The 21751-nt window shown below is 40.4% G+C and overlaps 1 protein-coding gene across 1 annotated transcript in view; it reads right to left on the minus strand.

Annotated features, from left to right (window-relative positions):
• LOC116408912 (cyclic nucleotide-binding domain-containing protein 2-like) overlaps positions 1–21751 on the minus strand; it is a 185572-nt gene that overhangs the window by 148507 nt on the left and 15314 nt on the right. Inside the window, exons 2-3 of the mRNA XM_031897345.1 lie at positions 15584–15764; positions 12081–12148 (exon numbers count right to left, since the gene is read on the minus strand). Of these exons, the coding sequence (XP_031753205.1) occupies positions 12081–12148; positions 15584–15764 (249 nt within the window). The remainder of the gene's footprint in view (positions 1–12080; positions 12149–15583; positions 15765–21751) is intronic.

Here is a 21751-nt window from a genome sequence, read left to right on the forward strand (position 1 = left end):
CTACCAGCTGGCCATCCATGTCACCACCAGCGACCAATAGGCAGTGAGCTCCTTCTACTTCTGGTGGAGTTTCTACAGTTACTCCACAGAGCTGTAACACCACGCCTGCTGCCAGTGCTGGAACCTTTAGAGCTGTTGCCTCAGCATCAGCTCCCTCTCCCACCCCTTCCCATCCTATGCTCTCTCCACAGGTCCAGTTTCATCAGAGTGGACTGTCAAGTGCACCTCAACAGGATGCCAGCTCTGCAGAAGGAGTTAGATAATATAGACATTTTGAAGTCTATTCTTTGCTTACTTACTCCTGGCGCGGCGCTCACGCAAACAAGCGCAGGGGTCACTGACTTCCTTTAGAGATTCTATTTTGTGTGAAAGCACTCCATTGGGTTTACACTTACCCCAACCAGTTAAAGATAAAATCATAAGGGGGGGTTCATGTTGACATTTTATCATTGCTGCCTACTGTTAAGGTGTTTTGAAAGGATAAAAAGAATGAATCAGAGGAGGATAAGCGCAGGCCAGTGGCTAGGACTTTCACTAATTGGTTACAAGCTTTTTGTATAATATCCTTTGTAGTAAACATCCTGAAGTTGGCGCTAGCTTGTTTAAACATGTGGATATTGTATTAGAGGCATATAGGTCTTATGGTGGGGTAGCATGGTTGTCTATGAAGACAAATTTAGACGAAAAATGGCAGTTCAGAGGTCTATCCCTTGGGGTTCCAAGGATATTGACCTTTGGATGGGCATGTTGGCCCCCAGACCAACTACTACTACAGTGGGTGGCCAAAAACCAGCTCAAAACTATAACACTTGTTGGGCATACAATGAATCTGCATGCAAGTGACGGAATAATTGTAGATATAAACACGAGTGTTCCCACTGTGCTGGCAAACACCCTGCCTTTCATTGTGTCAAAAAATTTTGTTAATCCCCCCAACAAGCAGGAAAAACTGACAACCCCAGTGAAATTGTCAGAAATGCTGCCTTAGCTAAGGCGATATCCAAATCGCAACATGGCGGTATTAATTGAAAATGGTTTTAATTTTGGTTTCTGGATTCCATCCAGAGATAGTTTTCCTTCAGTTATCCCTGATAATTTAATCAATTAACACTCTAATTTGGGAGTAGTTAGATCAAAAATAGCAAAGGAAGTTGCAGCCCATAGAGTTAAAGGTCAATGTTTAGAACCCCCCTTCCCTGACTTTAGGATTTCCCCCCTAGGGTTAGTGCCTAAGAAAGAGCCAGAAACATATCAAATGATTCATCACTTGTTATTCCCAGCAGGAGACTCAATTAATGATGGAATTGACCCAGAATTATAGGCGGTGAGCTATACTTCATTTGACCAAGCAATTGCCAGCATTAGGCAGTGCGGTAAGGGAGCCTTACTAGCAAAAAGCAATATTGAATCTGCTTTTTGGCTACTTCCGATACATCCTGATTCTTGGCAATTGCTTGGTTTTCATTTTGAAGGGCAATTCTATTATGATTGTTGTCTCCCTATGGGATGTTCCTTGTCTTGCTTTTATTTTGAAGCCTTTGCCACATTTTTGGACTGGGTTGTGCAATTCGAAACAGGATCAAAATTCATCCTACATTTTAGCTTTGGCAGCTAAAAAACTAAAGCTAAAGCACATTCAGTCCCTAGTCAGACACCTGAATTTTACCACAGAGGTTCTACCTATAGGCAGAGTTTTTAATAGACGGTTAATTTCTTTAACAGCAGGCGTCACCAATCCAAATTGGCACATTCGGGTCCCCCAAGAAGTGAAGGATGACTTAGTTATTTGGCAACAGTTTCTCAAGGATTTTAATGGTAGAGCTTTCTGGCAGGATGATTTTGTAGGTAATTCTGTATTACACCTTTATTCAGATGCTGCTGCATCTATTGGGTTTGGAGCAATATTTAATAGCCATTGGTGTGTTGATACCTGGCCAATTAGTTGGCACGAACAGAAATTAACTAGTAATCGGGTGTTATTAGAATTCTTTCCCATTTTGGTAGTACTTGAAATATGGGGTGAGCAGTTGGCCAACAATAGGATACTTTGGCATACAGATAATATGGGTGTAGTTTTTGTACTTAACAACCTATCTTCCAATTCACCTCTGATATTAAGACTGCTAAGGCAGGCAGTATTTTGGGCACTAAGACATAATATTTGGATTAGGGCCAAGCATATACCCGGTTGTAGAAATAATGTAGCTGATGCTTTATCTCGGATGTAGTTTGACATATTTTGGAAGACTGCAGAAACCCAGATCCTTACGGTGTCCCTTGCCCAGATTACGTTTGGGGGCTCATCCTGCCAGAACATGCCAGCTTCAACATGCAGGAGGCATGGCAGGATAAGGTGTTATTTGCATGGTATATACTGGAGCTTTATGAGGCTCAGTACTCGCATGCAAAAATTAGCAAAAATGTGGCAGGAATCTTATATTTTTTGAAACTTCAGGGTTTGTTTGATTTCACTAAACAATTCTTGATAAAACAGTTGCTAAAAGCTTTGGCTAGAACTAGTTCAGATTCTTCCTTCAATTTGTTTTTCCCAATATGAGACCATTCTTTTCAAATTTTTATTTATATTGTCCTTTTTCGCTGCACTTAGAGTCAAGAGAGGCGGTGTCTGTAAGCAAGCAAAAGCCCGGAGGACTTGGGGTTGAAGATGTGGTAGTTGTGCTGAACAAGTTAAGGATTCTAATTCAAAAATTCAAAGACTGACTTAAATGGAAAAGGCACCGTTATTTGGTTAGGTGCTTTCGAATGTAAAAGTTTGTGCCCAACGTATGCCTTTCTAGAGTATTGTGCTATCCGCCCTAATATTCCTGGGCCTCTTTTCATGCATACTGATGGTTCATTGTTATCTGCCTTTCAATTTAGGCAGCCGTAAAGGCTGTTGATTTGTCTGCTAGTGATTATAACATGCACTCATTTAGAGTTGGTGCAGCTCTGATGGGATTCACTGAGCAGTCAGTTATGCAGTTGGGTAGGTGGTCCTCTAAGCGCTATCGTTCATATATTCATCCTACTTGTGTTGACGTTTAATGCGGGTGATGAATATTTTGCTTTTTCATAGGGCAACCCTTCATGCTTTGGATTATCAGCCATTCATTTGTCTTTCACTCAAGAATGAGAGCCCAACAGTGCATTTACAGAAGCAATCACAGCCTTGTGAACATAGTTTGGATGGGTATTAGAGGCTTAATATGGGATGATTTGACACCTGTTGTTATGCAGATGACCACTAGGTTGGGTATTCCTTCCATAATGGTTATACATTTGGGTGACAATTATATAGGCTCTATTAGATCTATAGATCTTATTAGGAATATCAGACGCAACCCTAGGGCAACTTCGGTCAGGCAACTCCTATAATAGATCGCACTAGGTGTGATAGACAGGCAGGGCTAGCTAGTGAGCAGTTTCTGGCTCCGACAAGGATTTGCAGAGGGATTATTATCCCTGGTGTAATACTGCCCAGAGTAGGGTTACCAGTGTACAGCCATAGGGCTAGATAGTCGATCTGGAAGCCATAACCTGAAAGCTGGGGGTAACCCATTGTGCCCTGCGAGGAGAGAGTCATTGTGACCATTTGTCATGAGTACTGTCTGACCTGTGAGATGCTACTACCTGCCTATATTGTGCTTGTTATTACTCCCAAGTGGCTGTGTAAATAAACAGTTCATTGTTCAATGTTAAGAACCACCGGCGCCCATTTCTTGAGAGTTACAGTAACACAACTACCTGGCCTCCAACTCAACCAACTCATATATTTGTCCTAGTTTTGTTGACGTTGATTGCGGTTGATGTATATTTTGCTTTTTCGTAGGGCAACCCCTCATGCTATGAATTATCAGCCATTCATTTGTCTTTCATGCAAGAAAGAGAGCCCAACATAGTTTGGATGGGTATTAGAGGTTTAATATGGGACGATTTGATACCTATTGTTATGCAGATGACCACTAGGTTGGGTATTCCTTCCATAATGGTTATACATTTGGGTGACAATGATATAGGCTCTATTAGATCTATAGATCTTATTAGGAATATCAAACACGACCTAAGGCAACTTTGTTTTATGTTTCCAGGGCCAAAATCATCCCGAGACTTATTTGGCTTAAACCGCTCAAGAGATGTAGGAAAAAACTGAATTAGTTCATATTATGGTTCACAGACACTTTGAGCTAGAGTTAGTTGGAGAAGGCCTCTATTGGCCTTCATTTGTCAGACATAGGAAATTACATATTTAACATGGGCATACAAGATGCCCTTGAAAAAGCGATTAAAATTTGGGATGTGCCAAGACCAATTTAAGGTTTTAAATGGTCTCGACGTGGAGGTAACCCCTGGGCTGTTGTGGCAGGGGGGTAAAGGATATTTCATGTAAGGCAGCCTGCTGGTGTTTGAGCAGAGTCTGGCTGGGGTCATTTCCTGGTGTTGGAAGTTATGAGCTATTCAATTTTTTAAAGCTTATGAGATGTTATGTCCTGTTCAAAATAAAACAGCTGCGGCCTTTCTCCACCAATTCTCTTGTGTCTGTGTATTTATTTACTTATTTATTTGTTGTATGCTTGCCTGTTGCGTGCTATTAGCTCCATGTCCAAAATGAGCAATTATTTGTAGTCAAGCCTACAGGACGCCATATGAGGGAGTATACCTTCTATCTAAAACTATCTTTACTTCAACTTGTTTTCTGCCACTAATTTCTATACTTGAATTATTAAACAATCTAATCACCATGACAGTCCCTATGAATATGCCTACAGAGGACTTCAGCAGAAAAGTAATTTAACATGAATGTCTGTTAATGTATTATACTTCTTCCGTAGGAGGCTGTCAGAAACACATAATGGCAAGTCAGCCACTGTGAATAGACTGTCATGTGTTATATTGTGTTTTATACAAATGGGAATTTCTTTGCTCACTAGTAACTTGTATTTGGGTTCAAATTGGGTATAATTCGGTTCTACTAGTTGCAAGTCCGAACATATCCAATAACCATCGGACTAATAACAGAGCAATACATAGAGGTTTTCCCCTATGCTTTATCCCAGCAGACCATTTAATTTAGTGTCACCGTTGTCACAAAACTGAACTTTTAATCACCATTTTCTGAAAACCAAACACACCACCATACCTATAGTCTTGGTGGGGTGTAGGACCGTCCCCTTATAACACTCAAAAACCCATAGCGCTGACTAATGTTGGTGGTAACAGTGAATCCCTGAATTCACTGTAATATCGCTCCGCCACCAACTCCATTCACCCCCCGGCCAACCAGTGCTGCCTGTCTACTTTGGGACTGAAGGGGACTAGCCTTCTCTTTCAGTCGACCTATGCTGCCCAGCCTATGCATTTCGCTGTTTGCACAGCTTCCTAAGGGGCATACGGGGGCATGGTGTTCAGTTTCCCCCTATAAATACACTTAACACCAGCAGTGCATCACCATCGTGCACCTCTATTAGAGGCATCCACCACTCCATTCCTGTGGAATGGTGAAAAAAAGAGGGATAAATGGAAGAGGTAGTGGTAAGAGGTTGGCAGGAATAATGATAAGGAGAGCAACAATTTTTTGTAGGACAAGATTAGACCTGGCCTGGACTGACCCAGAGTGGAGCCCACAGCTTGTGTGCGAATTGATGAGAAAAATAAAGACCTGGTTAAGAGACTGAGCCTTCAATAAATATATTTCTTCGTTTGGACTTCAGTCCTGACCATTGCCTGAATACTAACAGACTGCTTCACCTTATAGATAGCAAACTGCTGTTTTGCCCAGTGTCATGCTTCCTTCTAAGTCCCAACTTCTACTTTATAGGCTGTGTGGCCCTGACAAGAAATGCCATTCACAGACTGCACAAGTCAGTCATATGATAATGCCAGTAAAATGTTCCAAAAGTATAAGGGAGTGAAGGCACACAGAATCACTTGCAGAGTATGTGGCTTGCAGGGCTTATTCCCTCAATATTTTGAGCAGCGAGCTATGAATGTTTTCAGTTTTTCCCCTGATGCAGAAGTATAATTTTTGTTTCATGATCTTCAAATCACTGGTAATTGCTTCTCAGCCACCTGAAACCAAATGAAAGATATAGTGCGCAAGCACTAAAAGGACTAGGAGTCACATGATCGTCAAATCGTGCCAACGTAACTAAATCTTTACTTCAGAATGACTGCAATATTGTAGGGTGTCTAGAAAAAATATTAAGTAATGTTGACAGCCATAAGCTAGCCAAACCATAAAAAAAATTTGAAAAAATAAAAATTGTGTCTATGTTGGAATAGAATTCTAGAACAATTTAAACTAGTGTTTATTTACAGTCAAATACCATAAATCTTCTGCTACCAAGATGCTGAAGTCTCTAGAAAATGTAGCAAGGATTAGAGAAGGCAGCCTCCGTGGCATTGCTATGGCAATGGGGCTCATGACTGAGATGGACAATGGAGTTAAAAATATAGGGAGAATATAAATTAGATTTGATTAGACCACAGGCCCCACAGAGAAGACCTAAGTGGGTGTAGCAACTGCTACAAGCAAATTCAGCTCAAGAGGAGAGGAATACCAGATAATTTACTTTGTGCCACAAAACTTAGTCCTTCTCCAGCATAGTCTAGTCAGTGGGCATGGCCCCCAAGCCCATCTGGAGTCAGTTGCAGTTACCCCACCACATCCAGACATGGCCTAGCAGGGCTACCTTTTTTTTTTTGGAGAGGGGGGCACAAAAGTGAGGGGCAGAAGGAACCAGACCTGATACCTGGTTGTGCATCTGTAGAGGTGACAGATAACAGCAGGAAGGATCTCTAGTACCTACCAGGCTGAATCATGTGGCAAAAAACAGGATAGAGGTAATTCGGTCTTGCAAGTTCAAAGGCAAAGTCACACTGGTAAGGACTCAAGAGTCTGAAGGGCACATTTGGATGGACCTAGCACATCATTCCATGCTTGGTGTGGAAAAATGCCAAATCACTGGTAGCCCCTGCCAGAACATTAAAAGATAAGGCAATGGCAAAGTTTATAAAACAGAATGGAGGAACAGTAGTGAGGCACTGACTGTCGGAAAAACAAGGGTCTTATTTTATAGATTGGATGGCCTGTATCCTAACAAGTCATCCTGGAACTTACCCTTCAGTTCTGTTTGATAGAGGGGCTCTTGAAAAGGGGGATGAGGAGATGAAAAAGATGCAAGGTCAAAAAGGAACATGTTCTCAGGATTTTCCAAATAATTCCTAGGGACACAGGGTTCCTGTGGGATATATATGATTAATACCAATAACTGGATTAAGAATGCAATAAGGAAGGGTGTGGGAAAGATCTAATTCCAGTTTCAAAGAACAGTATTGATGTTACCCAATAGAGTTTCTATATTGTCAAAATAGGGGAAGGTTAGATAAAACCTTTTTCAACACTCTGGGGTGTTTGTGCTTCTTCACAGATATATAATATAGGGGGCTGGCTATACTGAAAGGCAGGGTTTAATTGATTGCATGGTCACAAGTCACAAGAACATACCCAATGTGTGCCACTTTTCACAAATAGTCTAACATTTTTCATGGATTCGCGGCGAATTTTCGTGTTTCACCATTGGCAGATTATTTCGCAAAACGGGCGTGGAAAAATTGTCCGTTCATCAAAAAAAAAAAAGAAAAAAAGTTGTCAATGTCAATAAATCTGACATTTCCGGTGTTTCGAGAATCTTTTGAAAGATTCGCTAATTTTTCAGAGAATCGAAACAGGACAGATTCGCTCTTCACTATTAACTTCTTCAAACCCAATGTATAGCCAATTTTTAAAACTATATATTTTGCACTCACCCAAGTGAACAACTCAGCTGAGTACAGGTATGGGACCGATTATCCAGAATACTCAGGACCAGCGGTATTCTGGATAAGGGGTCTTTCCGTAATTTGAATCTACATACCTTTAGTCTACTAAAAAAATCAATAAAACATTAATTAAACCCAATAGGGCTGTTCTGCCCCCAATAAGGGGTAATTATATCTTAGTTGGGATCAAGTACAGGTACTGTTTTATTATTACAGAGAAAAGGGAATCATTTAACCATGAAATAAACCCAATAGGGCTGTTCTGCCCCCAATAAGGGGTAATTATATCTTAGTTGGGATCAAGTACAGGTACTGTTTTATTATTACAGAGAAAAGGGAATCATTTAACCATGAAATAAACCCAATAGGGCTGTTCTGCCCCCAATAAGGGGTAATTATATCTTAGTTGGGATCAAGTACAGGTACTGTTTTATTATTACAGAGAAAAGGGAATCATTTAACCATTAAATAAACCCAATAGGGCTGTTCTGCCCCAATAAGGGGTAATTATATCTTAGTTGGGATCAAGTACAGGTACTGTTTTATTATTACAGAGAAAAGGGAATCATTTAACCATTAAATAAACCCAATAGGGCTGTTCTGCCCCAATAAGAGGTAATTATATCTTAGTTGGGATCAAGTACAGGTACTGTTTTATTATTACAGAGAAAAGGGAATCATTTAACCATTAAATAAACCCAATAGGGCTGTTCTGCCCCCCAATAAGGGGTAATTATATCTTAGTTGGGATCAAGTACAGGTACTGTTTTATTATTACAGAGAAAAGGGAATCATTTAACCATGAAATAAACCCAATAGGGCTGTTCTGCCCCCAATAAGGGGTAATTATATCTTAGTTGGGATCAAGTACAGGTACTGTTTTATTATTACAGAGAAAAGGGAATCATTTAACCATGAAATAAACCCAATAGGGCTGTTCTGCCCCCAATAAGGGGTAATTATATCTTAGTTGGGATCAAGTACAGGTACTGTTTTATTATTACAGAGAAAAGGGAATCATTTAAACATTAAATAAACCCAATAGGGTTGTTCTGCCCCCAATAAGGGGTAATTATATCTTAGTTGGGAAATATATTTCAAAAATCTGAATTGATTAAAATGGAGTCTATGGGAGACAGGCTTTCCATAATTCGGATAATGGGTTTCCGGATCATGGATCTGAACACAAAATAATGAAAATAAACCACACACATTAAAAAGAAAATTCGACATAAAGCCAAACAAAATGCACAGTAGTGAAAACAACCCAAAATATGTCCATCTGTTTGCATTTATAACGGTTCGCAGAAGTCTCACAGCCTATCGGTGCCCAATGACACTATAATTTAATGTATTCATTAATAATCTAGTCTACTTGTACCATTTGCAAAACAATTATCGAGGAAGCTGCAATTACAATATATCAGCTGCTATTTATTTATTTAATCAACATATTTTGTTGAATTTTCTTGCGCATAAAACTCAGAGGGAGATGAATAAAAATGGATTGCAGCCGTATTTCTGTACATTAACGATGACTTCTTCACAAACACATTACAGAATCGGCCTTAATACTGCAGCGGATTAAATTAAATATTGAAAAACTCAAAAACTAATTTGCACAAGATACATGGCTTTTTTTTAAATATTGTTATTTTAAGTGATCAACATGCAAACGACAGAAAGAATTTGGGTATTTAAGCACAATAAATACAATTCAGCTGCTAATAGACGCACACAGAGGCGCGGCCTCCACGCTTTTGGCGATCTTAAGTTAATTGTTTGGAATAATCATACCTCCTCCTGTCTAATTACTGATAGGGTGTGCAGACTTTGTATTATAGTCTGCACATTCCACAAAGGAATTGGCCGTGGGTTCGGGCTTGAAGGTCCCCCCCGAGCATTCCCATTGATTACAGCAGCTATCACTCACCCTAAAAGCATTTGGCACGCTTTTCACCAAATCCCGCGTGAGGTGCGGTTGTTTGTGAGATTTCCACGGGCGTTGGCCGGAGGTGATGTCAGCAGTAGTGATGGGCGAAATGTTTTACCAGGCATGGATTTGTGGCGGAAAAATTTGAATGGAAAAATTTGATGCACGTCCAAAAATTGTCGTCTGCGTCAAAATAATAGCCGCGGGAGACAAAATAATAGCAGCAGGCAACAAAAGAATAGCAGCGCGACGAAAGAATAGCCGCGGGCGACAATTTTTCTTTGCCGTGCGACATTTTGACCGTTTCGCAAATTTTCCGCTGTTTCGCGAATCTTTTGAAAGATTCGGGAATTTTTCAGCGAAGCGAAACGGAACAGATTCGCTCATCACTAGTCAGCAGCGGTCATCTTGTTGCCTTGCTTTTGGACAGAGCGGACGTGCCTGCCTAAGCTCTGTGATTGCTGAAGTGGTTAGCGGCTGCTGCCACCTACAGTATCCTCAATTATAATTAAAAAAGGGCTCAGCCTCAGATAAGGAGAAACCGGCAACTGAGGGTTCGTCACCGTGCACTGCCGGGACCAGCGGCTGCGGCCTGGATAAAACTGCCGGGACCAACCAACCTCGGTGAGAACCATCCACGACTATGGACTACCCCCTACTGTACTCCCCGCACTACCAGACTCAGGAGTAAGCCAGAAAAGTCTGCGAGGGCTGATTACTATTACCCCTAATTTCAGAAAGAGTATTTCATTATTTTGTTAGAAATGTTACATTTTGAAAAAAGTACTTATGCACTTGTACTTAGGGGTATATTTATCATGCTGTGTAAAAAGTAGAGTAAAACATTATCGGTGATGTTGCTCATAGCAGCCAATCAGATGTTTTGCTTTGGTTTTCAAACTATTAAAATCGAATTGCTTACTGGTTGCCCCGGGCAACATCACTGGTAATGCTTCACTCCACTTTTTACACAGCATGATAAATTTACCCCTAAATGTAATATTGCCCTTTTACATTCTTTTCCCTTGAGCCGCCATTTAGTGATGAGCTGTGTGCTCCCTCAGAGATCAGCTGACAGGAAGTGATGCAGCTTTAACTGTAACAGGAAGTAGTGTGGGAACAAAAGATAGAACTTCGTCCATTCATTGACAATTAGGGACTTATTTGGCCCTAGGTGTGCATGGAACAGCAGCTGGTATATGGGATATTCGTTATTCTCCTCAGCAATACTTGGGTTAACTTTGGGGCACTCACAGGTTATTGATTTGATTAGGCTTGTAGGCAATTAATTTTTCAGGTGTTGAAATAGTAGGCTTAGGCTGATGCCACACGTGGCGTTTTTACGCTGCGTATTTTCTAATTCTCTCGGAGGCTGAAAAACGCCCAATATCATCATCCATAGAAATAACTTGAAAAGACTCGAAGGAAACCACACAAAGCGTAAATACGCTAGAAAACGCCTTAGCACGGATTTTTCAAGCGTTGCCCGAAATACGCCAGTATTTGCACAGCAAGCTATTCCTATGTATACACAAAGGCAGCTGCCAGACTTAACGGAAATACGCAGCGTTTTTTACTATTTCGCACTATTAGCACCATGGAAACGGGATTTGCTACGTCACCAGTACTAGGCTGAAAACCGCCATAGTCAGGGGCTGTGTGGCTTGTGCGGCGTTTTTAGGCTGAGAAAATTGCAGCGTAAAAACGCCACGTGTGGCATCAGCCTAACTTTGGGGCACTCACAGGTGTTATTGATTTGATTAGGCTTGTAGGCAATTAATTTTTAAAGTGTTAAAATAGTAGGCTAATAGGCGATAGACTGAGGGGAGATAAGTAGGTCAGGTGTACTTACCTTTCTTCAAAGGAACTGGCTCAAGGCATTCCTCTCACCCTCCCACCCACACTATATATATATATATATATATATAATTTAAAAAAATTGGAGAAAAAGATGTATTTGTGTCGCAGGGAAGAGGGGTTTTTGTTTTGGAAACAAATGTGATGGTAAATATGAAATTATATGCACTGTAATTGATTTCACTAAGATAGGCGGCTTGTGAAGGATAACAAACTGGCTGGGTTGTTGGATGTGTTGCATATAAAATACTTAATAAAACGCTGCGGCCTTTCTCCACTCCATCAAAGTGCCGTGTGTGTTGTGTCCAGGATAACAAAAATCCAGCTTGCGCGTTCCATGCCTTTTTTTCCCCTTAATTATTTTATTGAGTTTATCAACTTTTTATGACTATTATTGCATTTTTACCACAAAAGAATCATTTTATCAAATGCATTTATGGCAGAAAGGGTTGCAGATGAAAACAAAGCTTACCTATACATTTTTATGAGACTGCGGATAACTTGGACGACAAAAACGGCTGTACGGAACTTATGTAGATACTGCAAAAGGGGAAAACCGCAGACACAAAATCAGAAGAATTACTCCTATAAAACATTTGTACATAACCTTTACATATTTATATCGAATTTATATCATATATATATATATAATTTATGTATCATACATACAACAACAAATATTTCCTTTTTCCCCACTATGCCAGAAAATCTAATTATTTGTAATTCTATAGAACTGGTAGTAGAAGACAACTTCCTTCTAGCCCTGGACAATACCATCTGGGCAAGCTTTTGCTGGATTCCCCAGGTCTAAGGGTTTCACGTGTATATCTCTATCAATCAAAGTACTTATTTATTAACTGGAGAGGCTTGATGGCAAGCAACAAGTAACAAAAGCTGGTATGGTGGAGTAAAATAGCAGTTTAAAGCAGTCATAATATCAATATCTGTTTGTATTTATAACTAAGCACATCTATAGAACCAAAAGGCAATGTCAACCAGTTGAATGAAACTCAGGTAGACTCACACTGATGTTATTCATGCAAGTTCTAATGATGTATTTAATTTTTCTAAATATAGTCAAAATGCTTCACCTTCAGAGAAGCTGTAGCTTAAGCACCTTCAAACTATGGCCCGCAGGATGGATATGCCCCCCACCAAGATAATTTACCAAGCTCCCACTATCATCTGACGCAAGGATGCAGGTGAGAGCTGGAAGAAGCAGCGGGGAGCCAGAGGACGCAGCGGGGAGCTGGAGGAAGCAGCGGGGAGCCGGACACAGTGGGGAGCAGGAGGAAGCAGGGGGAGCCAGAGGACGCAGCGGGGAGTCAGAGGATGCAGCGGGGAGCCGGAGGATGCAGCGGGGAGCCAGAGGAGTCAGCAGGGGGCCAGAGGACGCAGCGGGGAGCAGGAGGAAACAGCGGGGAGCCGGAGGATGCAGTGGGGAGCAGGAGGAAGCAGTGGGGAGCGGGCCATACTATTAGGACACGGGGGGGAGGATATTAGTTCGGCCCCCAACAGTCTGAGGGACCATGAACTTGACCCCTGCGTAAAACGTTTAAGAACCCGTGCTATAGGTGTTAAATTGTAACAAATTACAAAGAGAGACACATTTAAGTGTGGGTAGATTGAGCGATACAATAGAGTGTAGTAAAAAATTTAAACCAGTATAAGATTTTTATCTTGTTCATCTTGGGGACCAAGTAATCTCAACGATCCAAAAAAGTAGAATTACAATGATCTAACTCATATCACGGAACTAAAAAATATGAAGGAAAGCATTTGACAAATCAATAAACAATATATGAACGTATTTGTCAATTTATTGATCATCATTTATAGCCTTTAGTCTTATGTCAGCTCTGATAACTTGAAATTCAGGGGTCCTGTCATACATGCATTGACTACTTTTACATTGGAAAGCAGGCATCTACAGATGGGGCATCTCTATTCATGAATACCTCACTAAGAGCCATTAGGGCCCACACACTCATTACATCATATATGGATCAGATTATTAGCGCTTAAATATACAGAAAATAGTAGCAACTTTTCCAAGATTTACTAAAACGGCTGTTATCCTGGATTTTGCTTCAAAAACCCAGTGGGTGAGCTTTAGCCTATAGGATGAACCCATGTAAATGGGTTTTTTTTTTAGGAGCCTTAAGGAATTTGTTCCCAGAATCCTTTTGGTCTAAAATGGCTAATAATCCGAATACAAAAATTCACAAACTAAAATGTGCCAAGATCATGTAGATCAATGGCCAATGTCCCTTCCCTTGGGACCCTTTATTTTCTTTAAAACTTTAGAGGTTTTGGATTTTTGACCTTGTTTTTCAAGCGACAAGTCAAAAAATTCAGGATTTTTCGATACTTTCCTGCAACTTTTCCTGCGCAGACTTTTTCAGTTTGATTGATTAGTGGAAACTGCCCCATACGAGTCTAACACTTGCTATGTTTGATAGGAAATATTACTGTATTTGCAGGGTTGTGGCACAGCTATGGGTACACACTTGTTGCCCTGTTGTATGCCAACCTATTTCTAATCTAACGAAAAGAACTTTCTTTACGGAGATCTCAATATTTTTAAGGGGAGCATTCAATATTATGGCAGATTTATTCACAATTTATTATTCATTCGGTTCAGGAACAACTGACAAATTGAAAGCATTTATCAACTTTATAAATCACAAAACTTTAAAAATGAAAATTCACACGAGATCAGTACTTATTCAATGCATTGGTTCAATATTACTATGAATGCTAAGGAAAGTAGTCTATCTATAGGAAGAATGCTCAGCAAATACTATTCTGAATGCAAAATTGTCATTCTAGACACTATAGCACCACGTGAACGTTCTCACAGTACATAAATATATATATATAAAAAAGTAATAATCATCCGTACATTGCACTTTACAAGTATTTTATAGTATTGCACTTTAACTATTTATATCGTATTATTTACGTCATGCGATTATTGCACTGTGTAAGATTTTATAGTATGGCAATTTTTATTTTATGATGTGATCACTTATGTCATGATATCATGATTTTTTGAATGGATATGCACTTTATATTGATATGCACAGGTAACATACATAGTAGGTTAGGTTGAAAAAAGACGTACGTCCATCACGTTCCACCCTTGCTGGGATATAAATGCAGTATACAGAGTATATAGCAGGCATTATAGCCCTTTCTACCTGCCCCCGGGCTCTATAATAACATCACAGACCCAAAGGTGGTTCCTATTTGCCCCCCCTGGCCCGACCCACTCTCTAACTAGTAACATAGTAATAGGTAGGTAATGGCCAAGTATTGGCCTGTTTAAATTTGTACACATACAACAGCATTGGTTAATTGCATAATGGTTGGAGAATGGGGATTGGGCACTCATTTCCACTTGTTAGATTGTAATGGTATTTACATGTGATATGGTACACTGTTGCTTTTTATCCTTGAGAAAGGTCCTAATGAGGACCGAAATGTCGGTTTTAAACAATGTTTTCAATAAATTTTTGACTAAGTATTGAAGGGAGTGCCGGCCACGGATGATTATTACTTTTTGCATACTCATATTTTGGCTGTGCTCAGGATATTGAGCCTTGGAGTGCTGACACTATTTGGATTGATATATATATATATGTAATACAGATTATAATAAAGCTTACATCCTATTTATCACTTTTAAAAGTTCCTTGAGATTATAAGTCAAACTAAATGGGAAAAATGACAACTCTATAACTGTATTGTGTGGATGTAGCCTAATACAATTGCTCTGAGACAAGGAGTTATTATTAAATGGTAACTGGTACATTTCCATTTGTAACATCCTACTTTTGACCTTTTTGCTGGGGGATCCAGGCCATGAGTCTTTTTAAAGCTCATAATGATGTATTTACTATGTAAATAACATTCAGCTTTATAGCTTAAAACAACTTCAAGTAAAAGAGCAAAGAACATTATTTTTAGTACCTTGTGAGCTGCAAGCACTGCTTCGCTTCCACTCTGCTCCATGATTTCAGAAGCTTCTGTAAGATTAGACTCTATAACATATTCTCCATTCACTGGCTCTTCTATTCCATTATCTTCTTCATCTGTGCTTTCCTGCACATCCTGACCACTCAGCCCAGGCTCATTCAACGGTGAACCGCAACTATCACAAAATAAATAAATATTACCAAAAGGGTCAAAAGAAGATGCAGACACAAGCATTTTCCCCTACAAAGATATAAAATCTTCACTTTAATGCATCACCCCAATCCCTAATTCAATTTATTTTTGCTTTATTTAATGCTGTCAAGACATCACTGTTACATGTTGAAAAGTAATGCCTTTTTACTGCCCCAATATTTAATATACTTTATACATTAACTTAAGTTCCTAATTATATTGTTATAATGATAAAATTATTTGATTTGATAGATATATTAAACAAGAAAAAAACATTTCTAGTCAATAAATGCTTGCTTGGATTTCAAAGCCATCCCAAACAAAGATGAGTCCTATAATTCTACTTGCAAAGCACAAATATATATATATATACAGGTATTGGATCCCTTATCCTGAAATCCATCATCCAGAAATGTATGGGAAGGCTATTTCCATTGTAAGAACATAATTCTATTTTTTTTTTCCAATTATTTATTTACTCTCTAACATTATAAAATAGTGCCTTGTCCTTAATGGTAACTATAGTGCATAAACCCTTTTTGGTGGCAAACCAATCCTGTTTTAGGCGTATTTAATGCCTAAATGTTTGTTGACAGACTTAAGATATGGTAATAACCTGGGGTTATCCAGAAAACCCCAGGTTCCAACCATTAAAGATACTGTAGTTCATGTCATATAGTCATACATGTATGTAGGGACCCTTAGATTTATTTGCTTTTTTACTTAGGCAATCCCCTGAGAGTCTCGGCCATCTAAGTGGGCCTTAAGGTCCCAATACACGGGCCGACTATAGCTGCCGATATGGGTCCCTTGGACCGATTCGGCAGCTAATCGGCCCATGTATGGGGAGAGCAGAGCGGCCTGGCCGACCGATATCTGGCCTGAAATTGGCCAGATCTCGATCGGCCAGGTTAGAAAATCCGGTCGGATCAGGGACCGCATCGGCTCGTTGATGCGGTCCCCGATCCGACTGCCCCATTGCCGCCCACATAATCCGATCGTTTGGCCCCAGGGCCAAACGATCGGATTATTATTTTTTTTACCTAAATGATCCCCGATATCGCCCACCCGTAGGTGGGGATATCGGGGGAAGATCCGCTCGCTTGGCCACATCACCAAGCGAGCGGATCTGCTCGTGTATGGCCACCTTAAGTTTAAAGTTGAACAGCTTAAGTGTGGTCCTACGTCTATCTATGAAATGATTTCCTTTCTGAGGTCAAGATTAATATGAGATTGTTTCAGAAATGCCCTGAGATGGCAGTGTGTTTGCATATAAAAAAAGAGAGCTCAGAGTCTTCCCTGGGACTTTACCTCACCGGGAGGTGGTCACAGGTTTGGGTATGAAAGGTGCAAGGCTTGGTTAGTAATAGTTTGCTTTGTTATGGTCGCTCTAGGAGCAAAAGGAAGGGCTAATTTATTTGGACAGGCAGATCAAGGCACCAACGGGGAGGATAGGGGGTCAGAACCCTTGCAGTGAGAAGGCCTCCAGCCCAGGGACACGAGTGGGTAAGCTTAGGGCAGGAGATTTGCCAGGAAGCAAGGGAGTTTATCTCTGCTGGGTTTATGATCACCAAGAGAGGCAGTACTACTTCTGAGGAGGAGGTGTATTAGAAGTATTCCAAACTGCGAGTGTTACAACCGAATGAGAGGATGTGAATTTGTGCCAACTACCATCGAGAACTGTTGCATTTGATATATGCTTGTCTGCTTATTCAATGAAGAAGTTCATTTGTTTGAAGCAACCCCTGGACTGCTTCAAACAAATGAGTAAAGGGGTTAAGGTGAGGGATGTTTGTTCTGATACTTACATAGGACACATTATTTAGTGAAAAAAATCACCCACAATGGGGACCCTATTATGGTACGGCTATGTGGGCAGTGCTGGGAAGAGGCATACCAGGCTTTAAACTTAGCAAAGAGCTGGTCCTATCAATGACAACAAGCCTGCTGGATGGGCCCCAAGGGACAAGATTCAGCACAAAACACCAAGTGCAACAACGGTGCTCTTGACTGCTGTTACCAAGGACCAGCTGCTTATTAGAAATGTCCTTGGCTACAGATCCTGAGGTCAACCCACAGGAGTGATGTAGCTACATGACATAAAGACTGAATTTGCAACTAAGAGTGATGTTGGTAAGACCCCTGCAGGTGCGGAGAATCCCTGGGAGGGGAGAGATTTTAGTGAGGATGCAGTAAGGGATGGTGGTACTGTGAGAGGATCATGAGGTGCTCCCTCCCCCTTCATACCGACAAGCCCTTAAGGAGTGGAGCCTCCCACCAGTTAAGTGGACTGTGAGGGTAGCTCCATTACAGATAGTACTCCTGGCTGGGAGGAGGACATGGAGGAGGTTGAGACAGATGGGGCCCCCAGTACTCCACTACAGTATTTTAATTACCCCATAGCTTTTGGGCCCCTAAGAAAATGTCCAAGGAAGAGGAGAAAGACTTTTGGGTGTTGCCAGGGAAGGCAGAACTGGATATATTTTGCAGAGTATCTCGCATCCAAAGGGTTATCAACTTCAGAGTGTTCAGGATGTGGTGGTGGGGCTGCACACAGTTGTGGCAGAAACAACACTAACCCCTGGTACTTTAGCACTGAAGTTACCCCGCCCAATGGTGCTAATGTGGAAAAACCGGACCCCAAGTACTATGCCTAGGCTGTTGAAGTGTGATGTTCAAAAGCAATGAATGTGTTTAAAATGTATCAGTTGATAGTAATTGTTTCATATAATCAACAGGGCCACCTAATCGGGCCTTAGTTTAGAATTGAACACCTAATTCCTAAAAACTGAATATGGAATGCACAGAATATAATAATAAAGGGAAATTTAAAAAAAAAAAAAAAAGATGAACAAAAGAAAATAATAAAGAGTAAGGTACGGGAATTGAGATGGCTCGCGGCGTTTTTCATTTTGACAGCTTTATGACTTATATATATCTGTACATTAGAAAATAAGGCATATAAGAATAACATCAATATTGAACCTTCTGCATTGGATCAATATTTAAAAACAATAGCTTGGAAGTAATGTAATACAGATTGATTTGTCAAGCTAAGAGCCAAGTGGAGGAAGCACTTATATCTACATTACTATGTTGGATGCAATTCTGATCTAATGCTGTTTATTTGCCAAAGTGTCAACCAATCAGATGCAATTTTGTCTGTTAAACAGCCTGAACTATATTATGTTTTGAAAGTTTTCAAGCATTCTATATTTAAGGGCCCTACAAGGGCTGCAAGTACAGTCTCAATAAAATGGAAGCCTAAACACCCTCATACCACTTATTAGAGTTGGACATAAGTGCTTCTTTTTCTGACTGTGATGATGTCTCTACTACTGCATTGTGTCACACTGGATCACAGATAAACAGTATTGTTTGACCATTCCAACAGAAACATTTATCTCACCTACCCATGTCTCCTGCTGATGACATAAAAGTAGTAGGTATGGGTTCTAAGCCTACTTTTATGGATTGTAAAGTAGAAGTTGACCACCAAATTGCTATTTATAAAAGCAATTATGCCAAGACACTAAAGATGTGCTAAAGGATCTAAAAAAGATGAAGAATCAGAATGAAATCACAGATTCCAAAAGAACCTAGGCTTCCCCTTCCCTACTGTGGTGGTTCAGAAGAATTGATGTTTGTGTGATCCACACATTGAAGTGAAGAACTATATAGACCTGACCAGTACATTGTTATCAGAATTCAAGAGCTGAAGATTCCTTAGAAGCTTTAGGTGGGAGTAAGTGGTTGACTGTGATGCATCTCAGATCTGAATACTATCAAGTACCCATGTCACTTAAGGATCAAGAGAAAACTACCTTATTTGTGGGGTCCCTGCAACATTTTTGAGTCTTGGGAAACGTATGCTGCCGAGAGTCTCTTGCATAAATTGATGATATCATTGTGTTTGGAAATACTCTAGAAGAACATTGTTGACATAGGTAAAGTAGAAGATCTAAAACCTATTGACACAGACATTTGGCCTTACTTCTGTACACTATCTAGGACATATTGTGTCTTTAGAAGTTACCACCGGGTCGGTGGGTCTGCCAAAATTGAACCAGTGGTGAATTGGCCACAACCAACCAACATCATGTAGCTTAGATCATTTCTGGGGTTCTATGACTATTACAGAAGGGTTGTAGAGGGATATTCCACGTTGAAATAACTTTTACATGACCTTTACTTCAATTGAAGAGAAGGCTGCCAAAAATTCTAAATTACCCTTTGAGGATAAGTGGACTGATATCTGCACTCAAGGTTGTGTGGATTTAAATAAATGCATAAATAATGACGATTCTGTGTTGGCCTATGAAGATCCTACAAAGCCATATATCCTTCTTGTGAATGCAAGCTATGGCCTGGCAAACTTTTTTCACTACTAAATGCAAATCTTACTTTCAAATTGACATAGTAGAAGCAGAATGGAAACTAATTTGCCATTATTATTCCCTATGAGAATACAAGAAACTAACCATAAACGTATGACAAGGTGGTTTCATACAATATATTTTGTTCAATGGTCTGAATGTCATTTTGGGAAACAATTTGAGACATTCAATAAAAAAAAAAATGTTCATTCATCATTGAAATATGGTTAAAATATGTTCATTTCTCAGTAAAGAAGCCCCATTATAGCCCATACATGGGCAATAAGATAAGATGAATATATATTGTGAAGGATGCAAGGGTGACACAGTGGTTTCTTTCCTTGCAGAACTTCAACTTTACAGTGGAACACTGAGCAGGCCAGCTGCAAGGTAATGCAGATGCATTATCAAGGTCCTACTGTGTGGTTGTAATCAGTGTCCGAACCCACGGGCTCGAACAGAGGGGGGAGGTATGTGACAAAAAGGTTTGTCTTGGTGAGAAGTGTCTGTTGGATGCCAGATATATAACACCCAGGCTGAGGTACTGGCTCCTTTAAATCTCCAGGGCAGTAGAGGCTAGGACCCTGAAGTGTGGCTAGAGAATGCTGGAGCCAATTAGGGAATGCTGGAGCCAATTAGGGAATGCTGGAGCCAATTAGGCAACACCTGAAGCATTTAAGGTGAGCCTGGGTGTGCAGGAAGGAGTTCAGTTTCTGAGAGACTTGGAGGTTGATCCTAGTCTGAGTGAAGGTCACTCTCAGAGCAGGGCACAGAGCAGGAGGGCTGCCTGTGTTAGGAACCCCCAGAGGAGCTGGGGGTGTCACCTGCCACTGCGAAGGAGCAGTGGGAGTCGCGACCCGATGGTTGAGTGCTGAGAGGACTCGGCAAGGCTTAATGTGAAGCCTGACTGTTCCAGAGTGTGGAACCAACCCTGGAAGGTGAGAGCCCTGAAGAAGGGACCAATCACATCCATGAACTGTATGTTGATGAACTATGTGCCTTTAAGCTGTATGTGGGGAAGAATTCACCCAAATAAACCTGTGTTTTGCCTGAAGACATGGTGTCCCTGTCTCTATGCTCCAGATCCTCTGCATGCCTGCCTGCCTACCATTGCTAATTCCCCCAAAATTGCGTGTACAGGCATTCAGCGTGTCACAATATGTATGGAAGAAATCACACCTATGCTTAGGGACCAGTAGGACCAGAGCCCAGCTGGAAAATCTTGAAAACATGGAAAGACTACAACATAGCCCAATAACATAAACATAGTATAAGGGATGATATGACATATAATGATATAGATACGTACTAGGCTATACATTTCTATTTTCTGACTCAGAGGTAGATGCATATTTACACATTCATGTATGATTACATAATGCCGAGTTTTAGTCTTTTATCTGTCTCTAACAGAATGTGACCTTATTATTCCACAATCTGCCGTCATGTTACGTATCTATTAACTGCTGAGTACATATAATGATTTCCTGACATTACTTCTTTCTCAATGAATTGTATAAAAGGCTTCACTTGACAAATGCTGGATACCGTTCATGTTCCTTTTAACCCCCTCACCACCTATTGCTTTCTGTAA

The sequence above is a fragment of the Xenopus tropicalis genome, chromosome 2 (assembly GCF_000004195.4).
Source record: "Xenopus tropicalis strain Nigerian chromosome 2, UCB_Xtro_10.0, whole genome shotgun sequence".
Taxonomy (NCBI): domain Eukaryota; kingdom Metazoa; phylum Chordata; class Amphibia; order Anura; family Pipidae; genus Xenopus; species Xenopus tropicalis.